The following is a 22,395-nucleotide window of genomic DNA, read 5'->3' as shown; positions in this document are numbered from 1 at the left end:
TTCGACCTATATATTATATATCTAGACAAGGATCTCAGCTGATATTGATCAATAGGATTTAATTATTGGACTATCAGAGCGGTGGTGGATGATTTATCGAAAATATGGCCGTCGGGCGTTATAGTTTTTGGTGCGATGCCAGATGAAACGTTTTCATGATAATATATAGATGATATTGTAATATTGTTTAATATTATATGGTACCTACTATGTCGTCGTCCTCGTCACGAACTTTTTCCGTACCTATAATAGATATCTCCGACATCACAATGCATGATAATTATTGTATCGTTAATGAGTGATGTATATATAGATCGTATATACACCGCAGGAGCTGTGCAATAATTGTCAAGGGGAGCCATCGCGAATACTCCCCGAAGGGTATATTATTACGTATATAGGTACCTATACCGACGTATACGAAACAATTACGGCTCGGAGGCGCTATAAATCTCTGCAGCCGAACCGATTTCCTATATATCGTACCTACGATATATCATATATATGTATAGGTTATCGGAAGTTTTCCGACGTCACGTGTGATACACACAATGTACCTATACATGGACGAGTGTTATATTTTATTTATTATTATTTTTATGTATGTACAGAGGCACAGCCGAGAGAGATTTATGCACAGAAACGCGCGTAAAACAATAACAACCGGAACCGTCGTCGTCGTCGTCGTCGGGCCACGTACGACAGGCACGCAGCAGGTATAGGAAAACGATCTAAAGTAGTGCGCACACATTCACATACGTTAAACAATATATATAAGTACAAATATTATATTATGCGCTGTATAATATGTTTGTGTAACGACTACGATATTATTGTTATTATATATCCTGCAACGTCCCGATCTACTTTCTAATGTCAGTAGCGCGCAACAATCGTGTTAATCGGGTTTATTATTTTAAACGCGCACGGCGATATAGACAAATAATAATAATAATGGAAAAAAAAGCTCTATTGTCCGATCGTTAGTGCCAAACGGAGCGCGGTTTTCTCCTTCTCTCCGAGTGTATTATATAGGTAATATACTATTACCATATATATTATATATGTATAGCCATGTATAGCCCATAGGTACTCTCCTTTCCCATTGTGAGACGAACTCTGTGTCGGAGGGTACACGACGCGTGTGCTGTATATATTATTACTGTTATTGCGTATAATAGAGGTACGAAGCGCGAAGAGGCTGCCTAGAGGTGAAAATGACTTCATCAGACCGTGCAGTCCGTGTCACTTCCGCCACCACCATCGCTCGGTCCGGCCGGCGGGTATTCACGACCGAGAAAAATAATATGATTGTGCACGTTCGTAATTATTATTATCACACTGTATAATATTAAAAAAAATATATAGGTAAACGCCCGCGTATAATATGCATACCTACCTACCTACACGCGTCGTCGATGGTGTATTTTCGAGGGCCCGTACATTATGTGTATTATTATTATTATTATAATATTATAACAATAATGAAGCGTTATTTTGTTACGTATACTGCGGCTCGTCGTTGACTAAAATAATAATTGTTCACGTGTCGCAGCTATACGCGATGTTATGCGCTCGACGATCGAAAACCGCGGGTGGTTGCGTCTCGTCTTTTCGACACAAAATTTCTTTTTTATCCGTCCGCACCTGTCGCTGCATTGCGGTGGGTATAATAATAATAATATTATAATAGTAGTTATTATAATCATCAACGGCCGCCACCAACTGTCACGCGTCGCGTCGCCTTCCAGTTTTTGCGATTTTAATAACATACTTACCTACAGAATATATAAACACGTAAACAAAAAAATATGTTCTGTTTCGATGACGATGGTATGCGATGGTATTATTATGACATATTTCGGCCAAAGAGGGTTATCGATCACTATTTTCAGGTCTCCGCGGGCTCGAAAACTACAAGAGATACCCAATGTCTTATACCGCATAATTCACGGTTTTCTTCTCGTATAATATGATTCATAGTCCCGCGGCATCGCTGGGTACATCGGGCAGGGTACCACAAAAACCGTAAACGATGACGTTGCCCCTGACGTTGTCACAATAATCTATACGTCGTGTGAACGTATCGAGACCCTCCCCCTTGCAACGGGGAAATTTCCTTCGAAGCGCCTCGTATTTTAAATTAACGAGGCCCCACCCACATATTAATCGATAATTATTATCGATAAGACAAAACGAAAAATATGCTGAAGATTCGACAGTATTATACTATAAACGACAATATTGGCAGCAGAGCATCGTTACCTAACCTAACAAACAGACTTCCGTGGCGACGGATACACCAAACAGAAGACGTGCAATGTATACATCGACAGAGTAGGTTAAACTGCCACTTTCTGTGGTATAGATATCCACCGATGCTAATGGCACAGCGGCAGAACAGACGGCTCCCGTCGATATAGACCGTCGTTAACGCGTGCAGCAATATCGTGTTAAGACCGTGTGATTTATACACAGGTAACATACTAATTATTTTATTACATAATATATAATGTACACGCACCGACATCAAAGGAAACCGGATTGAATATATTTTCAACGCAGTCATCCCCGTCCGGGTGTTTGTGTACGATAATATTCAAACGCTAATTAATTCGAACCAAAACCTCGCATATGAGCGTCGGCGCGGCGCGGTGAATTATTGAAAAGTAGTCGCATTAAAATTTCCGCACCCATATATATTATGATAATATGCACTTGACGTAACTACCTACTTATTGGCCGCCTGTAACATGGGACTTCCGTGGACCGAATCGAATAGAACTTTTTGCTTTTCGAATCGTTATTAAAGTCAAGTCCACGGCGTAAAAAGCCATAGTTGGACGACAATTTATAAATATTTACAAAGATTGGATAGTTTACATTTGATGTACGTTTGTTACAGTAGGTGCACTACCCATCGGATAACATCCTAACACTATTACTTGACTTGAGAAGGTTTACATCTGACATCATACGACAGGGCATACTCGATTCTCTCCTTTCCATTTTGTACGTCCGGCATCCAAAGATAATGTGCTTCTCGCAAAAGATTCTTTAAAAATAGCGTAACAATATTAACCCCTATTTAAATATTTTATATACCCACCTTTAAATACCGTGGATCGAGACGAATAAAGGTTTTACATATCGCCACGTTTAATGCGTCTACATCTGATCGTTTTAATACTTTGCTGAATCAAATTGTAAATTGCAAATCAAATTATATTTTATCTGGCCGCTGTTGACATTAATTATTCAACTGAAACATAGTTAATATTTTGTTCTTCTAGGAAACTGAACCAAACCGAACAGAACTAGAAAAAGTTTTTGTCCCTTATTATATCATATTATACTTGTGTAGTCTGTATCCAAACCATAATAATATATGGACAAGGTGACATCTGCACTCTCTGAATTAAACTATAATTTATTGTATTTTGTATAAAACAATATAAAAACAACAACTTTTGACATAGGTATACACTACGTGGACCTACTCACGTTTTGACAAAGAAATCTCGAATTAATCAACAAAGTGTCTCTCGCTCACATTCTCACTATCTCCGATGGTATTCTACTATCCAGTAGTACCACGTACCGTATTGGGATTAATATCTATGTGGTTTTATACACATGTATATTACACAAAACTATTATATTATTAGCCTAGTAAAATTATATTTTTTTTGACCTGAAATAACGTCAAGACGTGGTTATTACAAAATATTATGAAGCATTTATTGCAATTTGTTCATCATTATAATATTTGAATAGGTAACTGAAAAGTTTTCTTTGCAATTGATTTCTATATTATATTAATGATTTAAAACTAATAATTGGTTGTGGTAACATTTCAATGAACAAACGTACTATTCAATAAAACGAACTCTGAGAATAGAACTAAATATAAAACGAAAATAATATTATGTTTTTATTGAATAACTTACAAGTTACAAAATACATTCATAAAATATAAATATTATAAAATAATCGTCGGTGGTGTAATATTTTCATAAATTACATTGCCACAACTATATGCCAAATTCGTTGTGTTTATTAATGAATCCAATATCGTTTTCAATTATAATTAAATTTTGTTTTTTAGAATATTTCGATATGACCACATTAATTTAAAATCATAATAACCCAAACAGTGAATAAGGATATTGTAATAAATATTTTATAGTCAGTAATATTGTTAGAAATTAAAAATGCTTCTACCTATAATCTATATAATATATTAAATAATATATAAGAGCTACAGTAGCAATTGCAGAATCTTTTCCTCAACAAATTTCGTTATAATTGTCAAATAATTTAAATTTATCGGTGCTATAAGTAAAATATTTCATAAATTTCTTAAAATAATATGTACTGATAAAATCGTGAATTTATGTTAGTAATTGTTATCTTATCTTTAATTAGATTATATTTTCTTATTAGACTTATTCATAGATATTTTGTAGTAATTTCTAAAATATATTATAACATTAAGTGAATTCAAATTACACATTCTTGCACGAATGGCAGGGGCAGTCTCGCACTGGCATGGACTGTATTTTGAAAATATCACAAATTTATGACCATTATATAATAGTAAATAACTTCAGAAAAGCGACTAGGCGCCAGTCATTCAACCAGCGTAATATTTAAGGACACGATTTGGGCTTGCCATACCCCGAGAATTGTATAATAATAATAATAATAATTACAATATTGTAATTGAAATGCCAGTCGTTTGTATTCATTACGCCGGTGACTCGGGCTGGTCGACCAACCCGACAAAACGTCCGACAGACCAGATGGCGTGACGGCGCCTGAGTCTCGCCGCACTAACAAAATCATCGTCTCTGTGATTTAATACTGGAAATAATTATTATTTGGGTACCCGAACTCACGGAAGATTTGAATTTTCATTCCGAAATACGTTCATTTGAATCGCTCGTATTACAATAATATTATGTTATCACTGCACCATATTTGCACTTTATGCTTTTCGAAGGTTTAAATGAACGAAGGTATCAGTAATCCGAGTGGTGTACAAAACGCGTTCATAAAATCGTAGCATCATAAAAGCGAATTGCTTGAAATCCGAAAGTTGTACTCAATAATACCTATAATATAATAGAAGTTGAAGCTCCCCCAGCGCCCCTTAGGCCATAGGTATTTAAAATATTTTAAAGATTACCTTAATGTTCAGTTTATTAACCATACTACTAAAAACACTATTAAAACATATTATTATATTATATTGTTTATCGACATATTTTAGAAGTGATCGATAATCGAACATTTTTTAATCTAGCCCCCCTCATTTTTAATTTCTAGAACCGCGCTTGCATGTAGGTAACTTCAGATATATATGTGAGTCGTCGGACGTTATCTTCAGGTCGAATATATACCGGTTGATATTTGACATAATACTCTATACATTTAAATATTATAATATCGACAGCAAAAGAATATATTCAAAAAAGCTGACGAGTGGTGAGTCGATGATAATTACAATATAGTGTGGTTTAATAATTATTAATAATTATCAAACCGCACCCCACGCGGCCGCAAAAGTTCTCTGTTTATATTATTGCACTCTCATGCATAATATTTCACGTATTTTTCGTACTTCGTGTACTTAGTTCACGCTACCATAATATAACGGCTCGACGATTGATTAATATTATAATATGCGGATAATAATATATTATTTTTGCAACAACCACGCGTCACGCGTGTCATACGTATGGCATAAAGTATTTATATTTTATATATTATCAATAAATGAGACGTTTACGTGACCGTTTAATACGCACTGCAACTATATAGTATATATATTATTGTATGATAAATATATTGTATTTTTAGTTCCTGAGGTTAGGTTTTTATGTATTGATTTTACAATGATGTGTGTGTGTGTGTGTTTTTTTTTTTTTAAATTAAACTTTCATTTTTTTATTTTGTGTCTGTCATCACGTTTTAAGACAGTAAAAGTGCTTGGACTTTCTTCAACAGTATCTTTTCTGATTTTAAAGTGAATCTAGTTGGTACATTGGGGGGTCAAAAGTAAAAATTTTCCAGTAGTTTTCAAAAGCGCCGTGAAAGACAAAACCTAAAATTAAGGAAAAATGGGAATTTTTTCGGTGTAACTCCAAAACAGATAACCATAGATACATTAAATTTTGTCTGAATGTTTATATTACCATTTTCTATATATCATAACATTTTAAAAATATTTTGAGCTATTTACGGATATTTTCAGTTCCCAATTTTTTTAATTTTTTATTCTATAAATATCAATAAAATTGTATTTGTTGGGTAAAAACGTTTGAAAATTTAATAGAAGGCTCCTAATATAATGTTTCAAAGACACGTCAAAAATATTAAAAATCCAGTCACAATTTTTTTTTTTTTAAGCATTTTAAGTTCAAATATAGACAAAATACGTAAAATGCATGAAAATGTGCAAATTATTTTGAGTTAGAAATTTATAAAAAATGTTCTATTTAAATCTAAGATTTTAAAATGTAATACAAGACTCCTCATAATTTGTTATAATTTTATTAAAAAAAAAAATGTCTATAAGCAAATAAAATTAAATTTTTATGAGCGTTTGAAGTTCATACTTTTACAGAATTGGCTCGATTTCTCATGTCTGTAGCGATTTTGTTATTTCATTATTTTGTAATTCAAAAAGCAATAATTGTAGATACATGACAATTTCACTGAATGTTTATATTTTAATTTTCTATACACAATAAAATTTCGAAAATATTTTGACTCTTTTTGAGCTGCCACGAGTCGTCTTCGTGCAGCACTGCAGCAGTCGTCACTGGTACCGTCGGGGCGGCGTCGGATGTCTGCGACAATACCGCTAGCCTTCGTCGTCGTGTCCTCATCGCTATCAGACTAAATTTAGTCCGGGCCAGTTTATTTTTTAAAAACACCATTATTTTTATTATTATTGATATACCAATATTATACTTACGTTATAACGCAGTGGTATACTATTTTTTATCTTATAATGTTTATTGTACAGAGTGATCCACCGCGTTTTTCCACGAGTTTTGTGTACGGGAAACTGAAAAACAACCTATGTATAAAAGAAATATCTACCTATACTTCCGTCCTTTGTGACCTACACAATTATTGCATTTTACTGCGTTCTCAATTTATAGTGAAATTCTTCGATATTATATTCCACCGTAAAGACACATCACTTTTTATGGTCACACTGACCCGTGACACCGTGTGTTTAATAAACATGTTTACACGTATATTATTATAACCATAATTCGTGGAAGAGCTCAGACATACAGGGATAGTTGTTAAAAGACGCCAAAACTATTTTGGTGACCACAAGGCACAAACTGTCACAGTTTAGACTCTATATCGTCATTATACTTGTATGAAATGTATATGAAATAGGCGTATACCTACTTCTACGTAGTCCACGTGCGTATTGCAATATTAGAATTAAAAAAAAAACACTATGGTGATAAAATAATAATACAAAGAATAATATAACGCGACTCTCACGGCCACTCCCCTGTTCTTATGCCAATATCGTAAAATAAAATATATTCAATCAAATAAAACTATAAAATCACACAGTTGAATTACCTATATAAGATATTCATTTTAAACATTTCCGTCAATCATTTATTACGAAACCAATTTATTATTTTCAAGCATCTAACTCGTATTGTTCATGATCAAATATAATAATATAACACAATAAAAACACAATAAACTCAGTTTATTAACAACCCCCCTCCCTCCGCAGTGTCCTACTATTACGCGAGTGCAATTGAATTTATTGATTCCTATCACCATAACTCTGTGTATTAATTACATCATTATTATGATTAATGCAATATTATTGTAATTGTTCGAGTGCAAAAGACGAAGGCGAATGAAATTCAATCGTATTGTTGTTATTACAATATAATCATATTTTCTATTTTGTTTTTTTTTCTAGGCACTATACGCGACTACTGGTTGACTACTGGTTGAAAATTTAAAAATTTTCATCTGAAAATATGTTGTATTTTTCAATTATTAAAATGTATATATGATTTCACCTTTAATAACATTATAGCCTCCTCGCTGACTTTTACATACAACACAATTTTCCGGCTTATACTTTTCACACGTGCAGTCCAGATAATCAATGAAATTTAACCCTGCAATATTGTCTTTCGATCGTCTTTAATCGAATTAATTTTAAAAACTCGCGAGAGCGTAAGACGAGCAGCAGATAAAATGAATGTTATCAAATGTCTGCAACGACATCGTTCGCTTAATGAAATCAAGGTTCGGCAATGATCTCAATATCATGTCAAATTAGCTTAAGATATTGCAAAATAAGTACACAAAAACAGTAATTTACTGGGTAACGTTTATACGAGATCAGTTCAAACGTACTTAGTGTAGACAAAAAATTTCGTTCGACCTTCTTTTTTCTCAACGGAACGATATATAGAAATAAGAACTAATTTTCGTCGCCCAGCCGTGATAATAAATATGATTTCGACAGCACAATAATGTTTACGAAATTGAACCAATTATATTGTGTTCACGATTTTCCAAACGGTTAAAGAATATAATTTTTAATGTCATACTCTTTTCAATTTACTCGTCATTTAATAGCTTTTAATACCATGAAACGTACCATTAAATTCGTATTTTTGGTGAACGTACGGTGAAATGTCAATGTCGTTCATTATATTGTATAGACACAATTTGCATTTAATGTTTTGACTTTCAAAGACTTATAGCTGTATAATACTCTATACCGAGCTATCCATCAATTCACTCGCACGTTCTGACTGTATAATATTATAATATATAGGAAAATATAAAAAAAAGCTTTGAAAATCTCTCGATTTCATTACAACGAATACAGCAGTACAATATTATAAATGTGACATCTTATTGTATATATGTATAGCCTATAATATTAAATATAATATTATGAGACATAAAGATTGTGCTGTCGAATTTCTCGGATATTATCTACCCAAATCCGGTTTAACGATCCACCTGGATGTATGCTTACCCCTTAAATTCAATTCGGTCGTCTTTAAAAAAGGTCTAATATATTCTTATATAATATCGTAATATATGTATATACCTAAATATTTAAAAATAATTTATTTATAAGATGTCTCTTTTTAAAGTACATGACTATCAATTTGTTTTAAACGCGTAGGTATATACCTGCAGCAGCTGTTGTTATCAGTTTTTTTTATTATTATTATTATTATTTTTTTTTTAATGTACAATAATACTATGAAAAATATTACAAAATCGTATAAAGTCTAAAGGTTTTTTATTCGTAGGTTATAGGTAATTTAGATTTAGTGCGTGTGATGACGAATATATATATTTCATAACATATTATATTAATATGACATTCGCTTTGACGCGGAGCACACGCGTTGATGATTTTCGATAAAAAAAAAAAATTATGGTCCATCATATCCGCCCCGAAACGAGAGCACACGAACTGCACCAAAAATGTTCGGTGCTTGATTTCCAATAAAGCATTTTGTACTTTGGCTGTCGCTCTAATCAATAAAGTATAGATGTTGGAAGACGCGGGGTACCGATATATTATACATACGCACACATATATTATACATACGCGTTTTATCTCTAGCCGTAAATAAATATCGTAAAAAACCCATATAAGATACTAAAGTATACTATCTTTCTTAGTTTAAATGGTACTTGCAGCGAAGTTCAACGATTTATTTCCTGTGATGGGAAGCGCGCAAAACGAAATGCGTGTCACGCCGCTGTTTTGGGCACAATGCGCGCGACTGCTGCAAATCGCCAGAGTGACAGATCGCTTTTGGCCAATGCCAAGTTTAGGCTGCAGCTTTTGCCGATCCAAAGTTTATCCCGTGAATTAATGTCTAAAAACAGACGAGATGCGAATGCGATAAGTGCGATAATGCGATTTCGCGCAAATTTTACAAAAGAACATTTTACAACTGAAATTTATCAAAAGTTAAAGGAAACCACAGTTGTTTTAACGCATTCGCCTTCAGGTTAGTTTTATTACCATAAATAGTAGACATGCCGCGCGTTTAAAAAAAAAACATTAATCGTGCGACGATTTGCCCGGATTCACGCGAGGGGAACTTATTATATGTATAGCGTTTTTCGTTGACCGTGCAAACAAGAAAAATTTAATTTGTTTCCACAAAATCAATTCGTTATGTATATATATAAGCTTCCTTTGTATTTTAAATATAATTTGACTTGTACAATGTGCATGTTTTACACAACTAGAGCTTCGGCGGGAGACTTGTAGTGATTCGAACAATACTTACAAATATTTAACGAGTCCGCATAACTCGAAACCGTTTTAGAAGTGTGACTTATGGGAATGACTGTTTTCAAATTGGCTTTTTTTTCTTGGAGAAAAAAGTCATTCCAACCAACACAAACTCGACGGAACCCTATCGATTTACCATTTTTCTCCGCGCAACTCCCCCTTTTCCGCCCGAATGTCAGCTGCCGCGGATTTCCAGCCACGCAACAAACGCTCAATTCACACGGCTGGTTATAACTTATATTCCGAGTTGGTGTGCGGAGGGGTGCACTCACACATATATATGTATAGTGTATATATTATATGTGTGTGTGTGCGTGTGTGTGTTCGTATATACGCGTGGACGGGAGACAAATGTTTTTAATGAACGCTCTGGGTCGGCTTGGTATTTTGCCTTTTGTTTTGCAGTCGAACAGAGTGCGAGTGTATACATAGAAATGGCGAGAAAGAGAGAGAAGGAATGAGAGAGGGAGATGGGGGGCAGATAGAAACAGATAGAGTCGGAGGGCGATAGAAGGAGAAGGAGTGAGAGGGACGGTGTAATATTTTTCTGGGGTTCATATATAGGCGGTCGGAGGGTTGTGGATATGGGGAGGCGTTCATTAAAAAGTATTGGTATCCACCAGGGTGTGATTTCGAAGGACCACTTGTTTTCCCGCTATATCGTTTACACGGTCTCCCCGTGGTTTTGCATCGTTACCCGGTCTTCCGGATCAATATCACGCAAGCTCGTGTACACATATACCGCGGTGCCGGCGACCATCAAAAGTTCTCTCCCGGCCCGTTTGCACGCAACCACCCGAGCTCCGTATTATATTATTATCTGGTTATGAAATTCGCGTAGAACAGTTTCGTCAAATGTGTAAACCCACGCGAATGATATCGCCGCACGTCACTTGACGTTTGCGCGTGCGTGTCTGAAAATTGATAACCGAACACGCGATACCAGGAGAATATAAAATATAATTTATATAATATAATATTGTGTACATGTATAATGTATATACATAAAAGTACATTGCGCACGTTTTTTATAATATTATCATGCACGTTGCGCACATACGGTTATATTATTGGCGTCCGACGTGCCACACAAGCCATTCGGAGGCGTTATTAAATCAGACGTGTCTCGGTGAACAGCGACGACGACGAGGGACGTCGAGTGACACGCGGTGAAGGAGGGGGAGTATTGTTTTATTGTACAATAATAATGCGAGGGTGTGAAAAGCTGTGTGTAGCGGTATAAACTTTGCGATAGACTGACGATAAGACCAGATGGCTTTCCGGCTGAAAGGTTTCGCGGGAACGTGCGGAAAACCATTGGTTGATGGAACCCATTATATTATTATAACGCAACGATAATCGTACGACTCTGCAGAACAGCTGGGGGGATGTGTCGGAGTCGCATTGTAAACATTTTAGGCGATCACAGAGCAATACCCGCGTACCAATAATCCGAAGATGTAAATATTAGAATTGCCGCCTGTGCAAAACAACACTGATAATTGGTTTAACGAGACGGACGGACGATTTATACACACAATGATAATAATAATGTACGCTTTATTAGGTAGGTAGTATGTATAGGCATATGCACTTGACGATTTTTTAAAATACTCTTGTCCGACGGATTTGTCAGTCGATTGAATAATGTGAAAAGCGGAGGTTATTTTCAACGGTATATACCTACCTATATTTGTATTTTGAGGAAAATTTTAACGAACTGGGACGCGTGAACGACTTGTCTCGGAGTCCACAGGGCATGACTGACAGCGGAGTAAAGAATACACTTGGAAGTTGTGACGTTTCTAATTTTAACATTGTGCTTAGCATTTCGAACAGAACAGTCTTAAATCGACCGAGTCAAAAGACTGCCGCCGTAGTTGTACAATATTAATGTATAACTCAGACACCACTCTACGCATATAGGTATTGTATATTTTTGGACGATCGCCCGAGAACCGTCTAGTTGTATAATACTCACTGATGCATCAGTATAATGATACTTTCAAAGGTTTATTTACACACGTTCCACGTCGTGTTCGTACGTCTTTAAACGGTTATTTTAAACGTTTAACTATTTTTTTTTTCATAGAACACCGTGAAAACACTCCTTTAGTAGGTATTTCATTATTAAATGAAAAAATCTTTGGTGGTGACGGACTCTGCAGCAAATCTCCGACGAATAGATCTCAGGATCACAAAACAAATTACTGTTGTAAGTATTATTTCAAAAAAACTGAAAATATTGCCTGGCTAGCTTAAGAAATCCCCGAAAAAAATTAATAGACTGCACAACAATACATTTTACGCTTTTATAATTGTGCATGTACTGGAAAAGGATTTATAAGCAAATGTATATGTATTATATTTTTATAAAATAATAAATATGTTGGGAAATGAAAACAGTAGAGTCAACTTAAAATTTGTTTAGAAATACGATATTACGATGAATTTAAATTAAAAGTATTGTGATATTTTAAACTTTTGTTGTATTATTGGTAATTTTGGTTTATTATTGTGTATAATATATTTAATATACTTACTTAAATGTTTATGAGAAATAATATATCGGTATTGTCTCATTAGAATTTACGATGTTACATATTATATAGGTATATATAAAAACATGATTTTATTTTCATCTTTATCAAATATCAATAATCTAGTAATTCTGAAGAATGACGGAAAATATTTATTTGTATAATATATTATCATTCCTATTATTTTACAGTTTTATTTTCGTCAAAGCCACTATGTATTATTTAATTTTTAGTATACCTTATTAATTGCCAAATTAGCCGCGTTATATGGTTATTTATTTTGTATAACTCGTAAGTATACTTACTGTTTTATTGAATTATACTCCGTGTGTTATTTAGAAGTAATATAAATTATTATATTGGAAGGTTTCAAAGGAATGCTATAGAATCCTATCACTGCAAGATGGTGGGGGTGAAGAGGTGTAGGAACCGACATCGTATAGTGACTCGGTGAGGGATGCGATCGTGTGAAAACGACGTAGACAACTAAATACGAAGTGCAACCGAATAACTGTTGCAATAATAATATTATATTATTTTCGTCGATGATCGACCTACCTATACGGCCGGCCGAAAAGAGAGAATCACTGCGCTAAAACGCCGCCACGTCGCCCGGTAATTATTTAAATATTATAGTTTCCGGTGCCGGCATCGCGTCGTATAATAGATAGATATTATTACAATAATAGTATTATAATACGCTTGCCCATATAACTATACAGCAGCATATTGTGCTGCAGTACGCACTCTCTCGCCGAGTAGTCTCGCGCCCACGCAGCAATAATACGAAACAGCGCCATGAAAAAAAAATAACAACGTATCGGACGATGACACACTGACACGGCGGAACGAAGATTTACCGATCGGTAAAACGATTAAGAGAGAAAAAATAAAAAAAATAAAATTATAAAAAAGTCAAAAAATAAAACGCACTACGCCAATGACCTCTTTCGACGCGCCGTCGCCGTATTAAAAAATAATATATATATACGCCATTGCGAGTGCACACAGCAATATTATAATATACAGGGTGATACCTGCAAGCATATAATATTAATATGTACACCCAACATTTGATTGATCATTAATTAAACATTTTTTTTAAATTTTTAAATAAACTTAGACTATAATTTCAAATTATTAAAATATATTGTATTACTTAATCCTGAAGGAGCAATGTGCCGTCACAGAACTTTTGTTTTTTAAACAAGGGGGGGGGGGGTTCTCGCAGCACTTTTTATTGTAAATCATTTAATGAATAATGATATCGAACATTTTTAATTGAATTAATTCAAAAATTTAACGAGTGGTTTTGCAGTTGTTAATCTGTTTATAAGACGTAATAAGGATAATAATTATTAGTGCTTGCGAAAATGGTTTTATGAAAATATTAAATAAATATTATAATATCAGATATTTTAGTATTTTTATAATTAGACCGTTTTTATAAATTATAAATATTTATAGATTAAAATATTAATCACTACAATTTACAAATTACCAAAACCCCCTATCTTCTATATCTACCCATTATCACGGTCCTCCTGTATTGTGCATGCTTAGTACCTATATAGCTGTATAAAGTTTAAAAAAAAACTTTAAAAACTATACTCGTTCGAAATATACATAATATGATTTTGAATTGTCAACGCATTTTTCAGAAAATGTAGACACCAAATAATGTACAGTAGAAAAGTTGTAAATGCGGGGGTTATCTGTAATTGAAAAACGGACGTTTTTGTATCTCCACAGGACACTATATAACATAACATTGAGCTGCACACAGACGTCTCAATAATTTGAAAATATGGCGTTTATAAAATATGATTTTTAAGTTTCAAAAAATCAGATATGAATAACTGCAGCATCGCGAAAGAAGAAATTATATGTGCCTTGAGAGTGCTCAATGGATCACCCTGTATATACAGGTACGTGCGCAGAACAGACAAAATCCTATCTCGCGAGCACGTCCGTCTTTTCGCGCGCGAGTACCTGCACAATATAGCGGTACGTTTTTTTTTCTTCAATCCGTGCGCGAGTATTATAATTTATAACATATATACCTAAGTGTCTATATACGATGTATCCAATGCTCCTTCGCTTGTTCCGGCCGGATACCGCCGGGTACGTGCTGAGTCCGTTTCGCCCGCTCGTAATCGGATACGGCCCGTTTAAAATTCGATTTGTATTTGGTGGATTTTTTGATTTTTGAGGGGGGGGGGGCAAGCGCGAGGAGAGGTCCATTGAGTCGCTCGTATAGGTATTTCGCTCGAATTATCCTATACACCGACGCGCAATATAATATTATATGACATCGTGTTATCCGCGACGTGATACGCGACAAGTGCATATAAATATTGTTATACTTACCGTCACGACGGTTCTGTGTCTCCGAGCTGAGTAATGGGTACCTAGCCAAGCACGACCATCATCCGGTCACAGTAACTGTGATGAAGTTATGCATGATAATAATATATATACGGTGCATGGTACAATAATAATATTATTATATTTGTCATTAAGCACGCCTCGAATATCATCAGGTTTTATAATAATATGACCCAGTATATACAACATTTACACGGTCATATATATATATATATATGACACTTTAGGTTTTTAGCGCGTGCGATTCGATATCATATTACACTATATGCAGGGTACATTGTTGTATGTATTATATTTTGGAGGTTAGTCGTTGTCCTGGCGCACCCGTTAGTGTTCATTTCCACCTCCAACCAATTTCATTTTTCTGTTCCCGATTTGAATCCTCGTGTGCCCTCCTCAAATTAATTCACATCCTTTCGATAATTTGACGTAAAATCATATTTTTAAGCTTATAGTGCTGTTGCGTCATCGTCCTGCCACCAGTAACCCTGCGTGTTCTTGAATAACTTTTTTTAAAAAATACATATATTATATTTAGGTAGGTATATCACAATCACACACGCCTATCCGCTGATCGTTTAACGCAGGTATATCCGATTCGATCGTGTCTGATATAATTATCGTTAACCAACGACATATTATAATAATTATTATAACCACGCATACTATTGTTATATCTGTATAGTCTATATTATTAAAGCGCCTACCCGTACGGAAAGACCGTCGAAAACCGCCCGAGATCGAAAACGGCGATAAAATATTAAATCTAAACCAGTTTATCTCATTATGAGAATGGTAAAATCTTTCGTCCGATCAACTACCATACACAATTAGTTTAATGACAGCCAATTTTGATTAGTATCTCATTAGCTGGATATATTATATACCTACACGTAATAACACTGCGGCAGTTGTAGGTATAAGACGGTACTACAATGCGCACCGGGTACGGAGATTTAACTAGCGGTGTTCGAAACGACTATACAAAACGACACCTCGTAAAAAAAAATATCAATGGGTTTCGTTCGTAAACAATAAGTCAATTACTAAAACGTTATTTGCTCGTGTGTGAAATGTCGTTTGTAGAAAACAGATAAAGCACGCGCCTTTCAATCATTCATGAATCATAATCACACGAGGTACCTCTATACACGCACGTACCTATACAAATTGTGGGAAGGGGGAACGTAACGTTCGACGTCGTGTTCACTGCGGCAAATTACAGCTGATTGTCGCTCTCGCGATTTTCCAATTCGATTTCGGCTTAATTCAGCTGCCTACCACTACGGCCGACGACGTATCGTTTCTAAATCTGGTACTTGAATATTGTGTAATTTTTTTTTTGTTATTCAAACAATTTAGACTTTTAAATTATGCAGTTTTTTTTTGTTCGCTCTTAAGGATATCAACCGACTCTTAGGCTGCTCTGCTGTAGTACTCTTTGTATAGGTAGGTACAACGTTCGAGTCGACCGTGTTCGGTGTGTGATACGGATGCCGACGAACGCGCGGATGTAACAAATTTAATACGTCATGCGTACTAATATAATTGTTGTATTTTTTTCCGCGAGGTGTTTGAACCGCAAACACCGAGCGATGAGTGACCGTTCATTAAGAACAACACGCTAATAACTCATGGCGTGTGATCAGATAGCCATCGTAATGAGAAAGGACGTTTAAAAACCGCTTCATTCATACGAAACGCGGTTTTCGGACGAGATGCTATTGAATCGTCTTCGATAGTATGATAAATATTAATAATAACACCGAATTATTGTCATAGTACGTTTTACTCGTCGCCGTCAACCCACGCACAATCGCGTCACATTGTGCGACGTAGCTGGTTTCGTAGAATGACAACAATGGAAAAAAAAAACGCTTTCGACGCGAAAAGTTTTTCGAAATTGAATGGTTTATTGTTATTCATTTAATATTTTTTTTTCGGCCAAAGTCATATTACTGCTGTCGTAGACGCTCGATATCCGGACCAGATTCGCGGAACGCGAGGAAAGGCTGCGGCGGAGGTACACCTATAGACTCGCGAGTCGTGAGAACCGGCGCCGGAGCTCCGATAAATCGTATAATATTCAATAATATCGCGTGCGCTCGGATTACACGTCGGATAACAGCTGCAGCAAAATCGCTGACCACCGATAAGAAAATCGTATGCACACAGACGTAATATTATAATATTATACCCAGGTATAAATCGCTAATATAGGCACGACGACGACGACGACGTGATCGCAGACTACACACGATCCTCCGCCGTCGAATATAACATACCATCGTATAACATTATAACATATTATTATAATAATGCACATATTATTATTATAATATTCGGCACGGTTGCGGTTTGGCCCGTCGTCCTGGACATCCGAATATCGCCTTCGAAGACGTTGCCCCTCGAGGTCGCCGTTATCTATTATACAGTGCTATTTTACTAAATTACGGGTCACGTACTATTATACGCCAAATTCCTGAAGCCTGGACGTGCGCAGTTACAAACAGATCCGGTGAAGATAGTCCTTGGCGGTTATACGGTATTGTAATATTATATAATATACGAACGTATAGGTACAATATTGAATATATTGTCATATAATATGGTACATACCAATGTCGGAGGCCGTTGTTATTTAGTTAGCGCGGAACCTAGGTACCTAATATTATCTACAGGTGGTATGATAATAGAAAAAAATATCATTAATGGTCATTTTTAATTTTTTAAAAACATTTTTAATATACTATAGATTAGTCATTAGTATTCACTAATTGGCTTTTTTCAAAAATTATAATAGGTTTAATAATTAATTACCTACAGGTACATTTCAGAAACTTAATAAAAATAATGTTATCATTATGGTGCAGTTTATACTTCATGCTTTAATACCAGGGACTGGAACCGAACCTAAAAGAGCCGTTTCTGGAACCGGAACCTTTAAAATATTAAGAACCGGAACCGGAACCGAAACCTTTATTTTTATATAATAAAGTACCGGGACCGAACCGGAATTTTTAAATTAAAAAGGTACTTTTAGGTTCAAGAATAAAATTATTTTATTTATCATATTTAAAGGTATTACGGTTTTTTGTATAACCTATGTATCTATGATAAATTATGAGTTTTCTAATATTTCTCATACCTCAATTAATCTAACCTAACCTCAATTATACCCACATTCTGGATGACTATTTGAAATTATTATACTTTTTGGTACCGAAACTATCTGGAACCGGAACCTAAATTATTTGGAACCGGTACCTTTATTTTTTTTCATCAAAGAACCAGAACCGAACCGGAATCGTTATTTTATTTTTGGAGAATCGGTACCAGAACCGATACCGATAAATTCAAAAGGTTCCAGTCCCGGTTTAATATAGTAATATTTTAGTTAGCCTTCTGAAACGTATCTGAGAAAAGTCTAAACATTTACAACTTAAATATCTAATTATACACTAAATGTTTGTAAAACAGTTTTCACTGTTTTTATAGATATAAGAATTGTACTGATAATTCTGATCATAGTTATAATACTCATCTAAAGAGAAATATTTAGTTTTTTTTTGGTGGCTTGGGGGGGGGGGGGGCCTGCCGTTTCAACCGTACCGACCTTACCAACTGTACCAATCTTAATAACCGTAATCCCTACAATAGCTAACGGAAATAGTTGTCGGGCTCAAGTTTAATAAAATAAAAATTTAGATTTACCATATTATGTATTTGTTATAGGTTTTTTTATTGAATCCCGACTCCCAAATTAGTATAAATTCATTCAAGTTTCAATAATTTTAAAGAATTTGAAAGTCTACTACTTTAAATTAATCGAACATGTAATTTCATATATTTTAGTCGATTTAATGATATAATTTACTGTAATACAATATTTTAAAATATTTAAGGTGATAAACCATGTTTATCAATTATAATGAATATTGATGAAGGAAACTCTCGCATCTAGCATTAGAAATTATCCCCTTTTTTTAAATTTTTTTTTATATACCTAATTCTGTTGTTACTTATTGTTGGAAATATAAATATTATTATAATCACACATGTACATCATAATGTATTTATCAATTTAAAACGCATGACTTTTTAATTCGGTCCGCGGTTTCAGTATGCGTTTGAAGTATAGAGGTGCTGTGTGTATACCTTCCACCAATTGCACAGTATATTATTAGATTAAAAAACGATGTGGAAAAAATACACGAGTGCATATAAACGAGTGTACGTGTAGGTATAACTCGGAGTTTTCCTTCCGTATATATACACCGGGAAATCAATTGAGCGACTTCAGCAGTGTACACTTTTTATGTGGGTTACACACTTAACGGATGAACTTTAACCATTTTCGTACATATCCGCCCGGGCATTGCTGCGGGAAAATGCCGCCTATAGTACGGGGGCTGCGAAAATATAGGAAAATACTGTTGGAAATAAAACCATTTTGCGTCGTAAAATCGGGAATATATTTTAAAGCCGGCTCCGCGGAGGTCCTTAAAAGTTATGCCGATGTGTTTTTCCGCTCGGTATATAGATATATATATATATATATAAACGGGTTCAGGGATTAAAGCCGGCCGAAAATTTGATGACTTTTCGCGTTTCCTGACGGAATTATCGTTTTTAATTTGGCGCAGCGCTGCGGTATTTTAACCGCGTCCCCCGCCACGCGGTTTATCCGTGTTGTTCAGACTCGGGTGCTTCGTCGCGACGACGGCGATTTGAATAAATTTTAAAATTAAAACAACGGTGGCGAACGTCTAAAATACCGACGTTGAAAATTTAAAATTGGCCGAGCTCGCGCGTAATTCCGTTATCTTATCGCGAGAATCGCGCAGACACGAATTTCCCGTGGAGAGAGAGAGAGAGAAAGAGAGTCACTGCCATAGATAAATCTACGGACTCTGGCTCACGCTCGCGGAGCAAACATATTATTATTATTATTATTATTATTATATAGATTACCCACCCGCACTGTTGTAGTTGTTGGTCGACAGTATAAAAAATAATAAGTCGTCGGCCGTCGCTCGTATTACCCGTATACGCGTACAAACGACGATAAATATTGCGCGGGACAATAATAATTATCGGCTTGTATATGTGTTGAACATAAATATTATTGAATATAATATAAGTAAGGACTGCACGGTCGGACCATACGTCGTACTATATTGTCCGCTCGGACGTTATCCCGGTTTCGAATCTCTTCTCGGTATACCTAGTACCGACCTGTGGTACCTATATATATTTACACTATCATATAATATAAATTTATTATGATACGTGGCTGGTACCGTCGTCTTATTTCTCTGACAACGCGGGACTACTCATCGTCGCGACGCGATCAGAACCGGGAGCGGATTCACCGACGGTGACAATCAAAATATGATTAATATTATATTGCACTCATGACCTAATTAAATACAGGCACGTCACTATATATGTCAGCTGCGATATAAAGTTCTATTTCCGCTGTCATCGCCCAGCCCCCCCCCCCTTGCAGACATGGAAAATACGATATCAACCGGACAATGTATATAGATTATTGTTATGTAGAATTTCATATTTTAGCGTTTATTCCATAATATGGCTGGAGAACATGCGCAACGTCATCTGGCCAGTGGACTTAGATCTGCTGCAGCTAACAATGTTGACATGATTGTACTATCACGTCCGCGATTGCCCGAGCTCGTCAATGCTCTGCTTTGCCCATCATCCGTGGTCGTAGTGCTCGCGTATTCCATCGCTTTACGCACACTGTATACACGTACACTTAATACCATAATAATAGTGACATAGTGTAATTCAGTCGTGAAATAATCGCGTCTAGCTATAGCATCGCTATAGCAGCGTTCGAAGGTATATTATAAAATACAAACACCGACACGACTCGCCAGACTGACCGAGATGAGTATTATACCCACATCGTATAATCTCATTGATATGTAATGTGTGTTATAATATTATATGATATGGACACTAGGTATATAATATTCATATCTCTATACCTGGTGCAGTACGTCGTGCACACAACACTGACGGCCGCTAAAACGTTATCCGCCGAGTTTATCGCGAGTGTGTTTTGTTCCGTATTTTTTTATTTCCGAATAAAAGCTGGGTAAGAGATAAACCCGATAGAGTATAATATAACGACCTCGAGAAATGCCGTTCTCTGCCGGTCCGGACGTCAGCGGCAGCCCGCTGCATCCGACAATTGACCTAAATACAAAACAAAATACGAATAAAAAAATTATAATGCTCGACCGCCTCAACCCTATATTGGTCGTCAACTACCCCATATCTCGGTCGCGGTATCTCACTCCAATTATTATTTAGACTGTTGTTGTGCGCGATACCGCGGTCGCATATTATACCGCCTGCAGACGGACCCGGCGCGTTATCTCGCACCGTGTACACGACGACGACGATAATAATAATATATAATAATATTACTACGATTATTATTATTTCCAGTCGCACTGTAGTTGTAGGTACTTTATTATTTCAATCGGAGATAATTTCTTTTTTTTCGGTCGCGAGAACCAGTCCTACCCGGCTCTTGGTTTTCCTTGTGGTGTATGTGACCTATAATACGTCTTGTATTTCGTTCACCGCTGCGCAGTAACAGTCGGACACGATATCAAGTTAATATTTATTGCTCGTCATATTTTCTACATGATTACGTGACGAAACGACGACGACGACATTCCCATGTATATTTTGTGTTTCATTAAAACATTCTACACGAACTTTACACCAACCGTGGTTTTTATCTCAAGTCCAATTATTTAAAAATATGTACCTACGTAATTGTTACCATTACTCGAAGAAAGTAGGATATGATATTATATCGTATAACATAACCCGAGTGCTGGTCTTGTACTACAGCCACAATACAGGTTAAACACGTAAATAATTAAGTGATAAATAATATTATCTCTCATATAATTTTTATTATCATCATTTGATAAAACCGCAATAATTGAACAGACATTCCTTACATAATAATATATTATGCTGATTACAACTATTTAGTATTCACTCTATTATAATAATATATCTTATAGATCCCCATTATTAAAAATATTATGGCTCTATATTACGAACATTCGG

The 22,395-nt window shown here is 35.4% G+C and overlaps 1 protein-coding gene across 1 annotated transcript in view; it reads right to left on the bottom strand.

Moving 5' to 3' along the window:
• Positions 1-22,395, bottom strand: part of LOC103307731 — a 55,914-nt gene that overhangs the window by 8,596 nt on the left and 24,923 nt on the right. Inside the window, exon 3 of the mRNA XM_029490016.1 lies at positions 2,946-3,055. Within this exon, the coding sequence (XP_029345876.1) occupies positions 2,946-3,055 (110 nt within the window). The remainder of the gene's footprint in view (positions 1-2,945; positions 3,056-22,395) is intronic.

Source organism: Acyrthosiphon pisum, chromosome A2, assembly GCF_005508785.2.
Source record: "Acyrthosiphon pisum isolate AL4f chromosome A2, pea_aphid_22Mar2018_4r6ur, whole genome shotgun sequence".
Taxonomy (NCBI): Eukaryota; Metazoa; Arthropoda; class Insecta; order Hemiptera; family Aphididae; genus Acyrthosiphon; species Acyrthosiphon pisum.
This window is presented reverse-complemented; position numbering and strand designations above follow the sequence as displayed.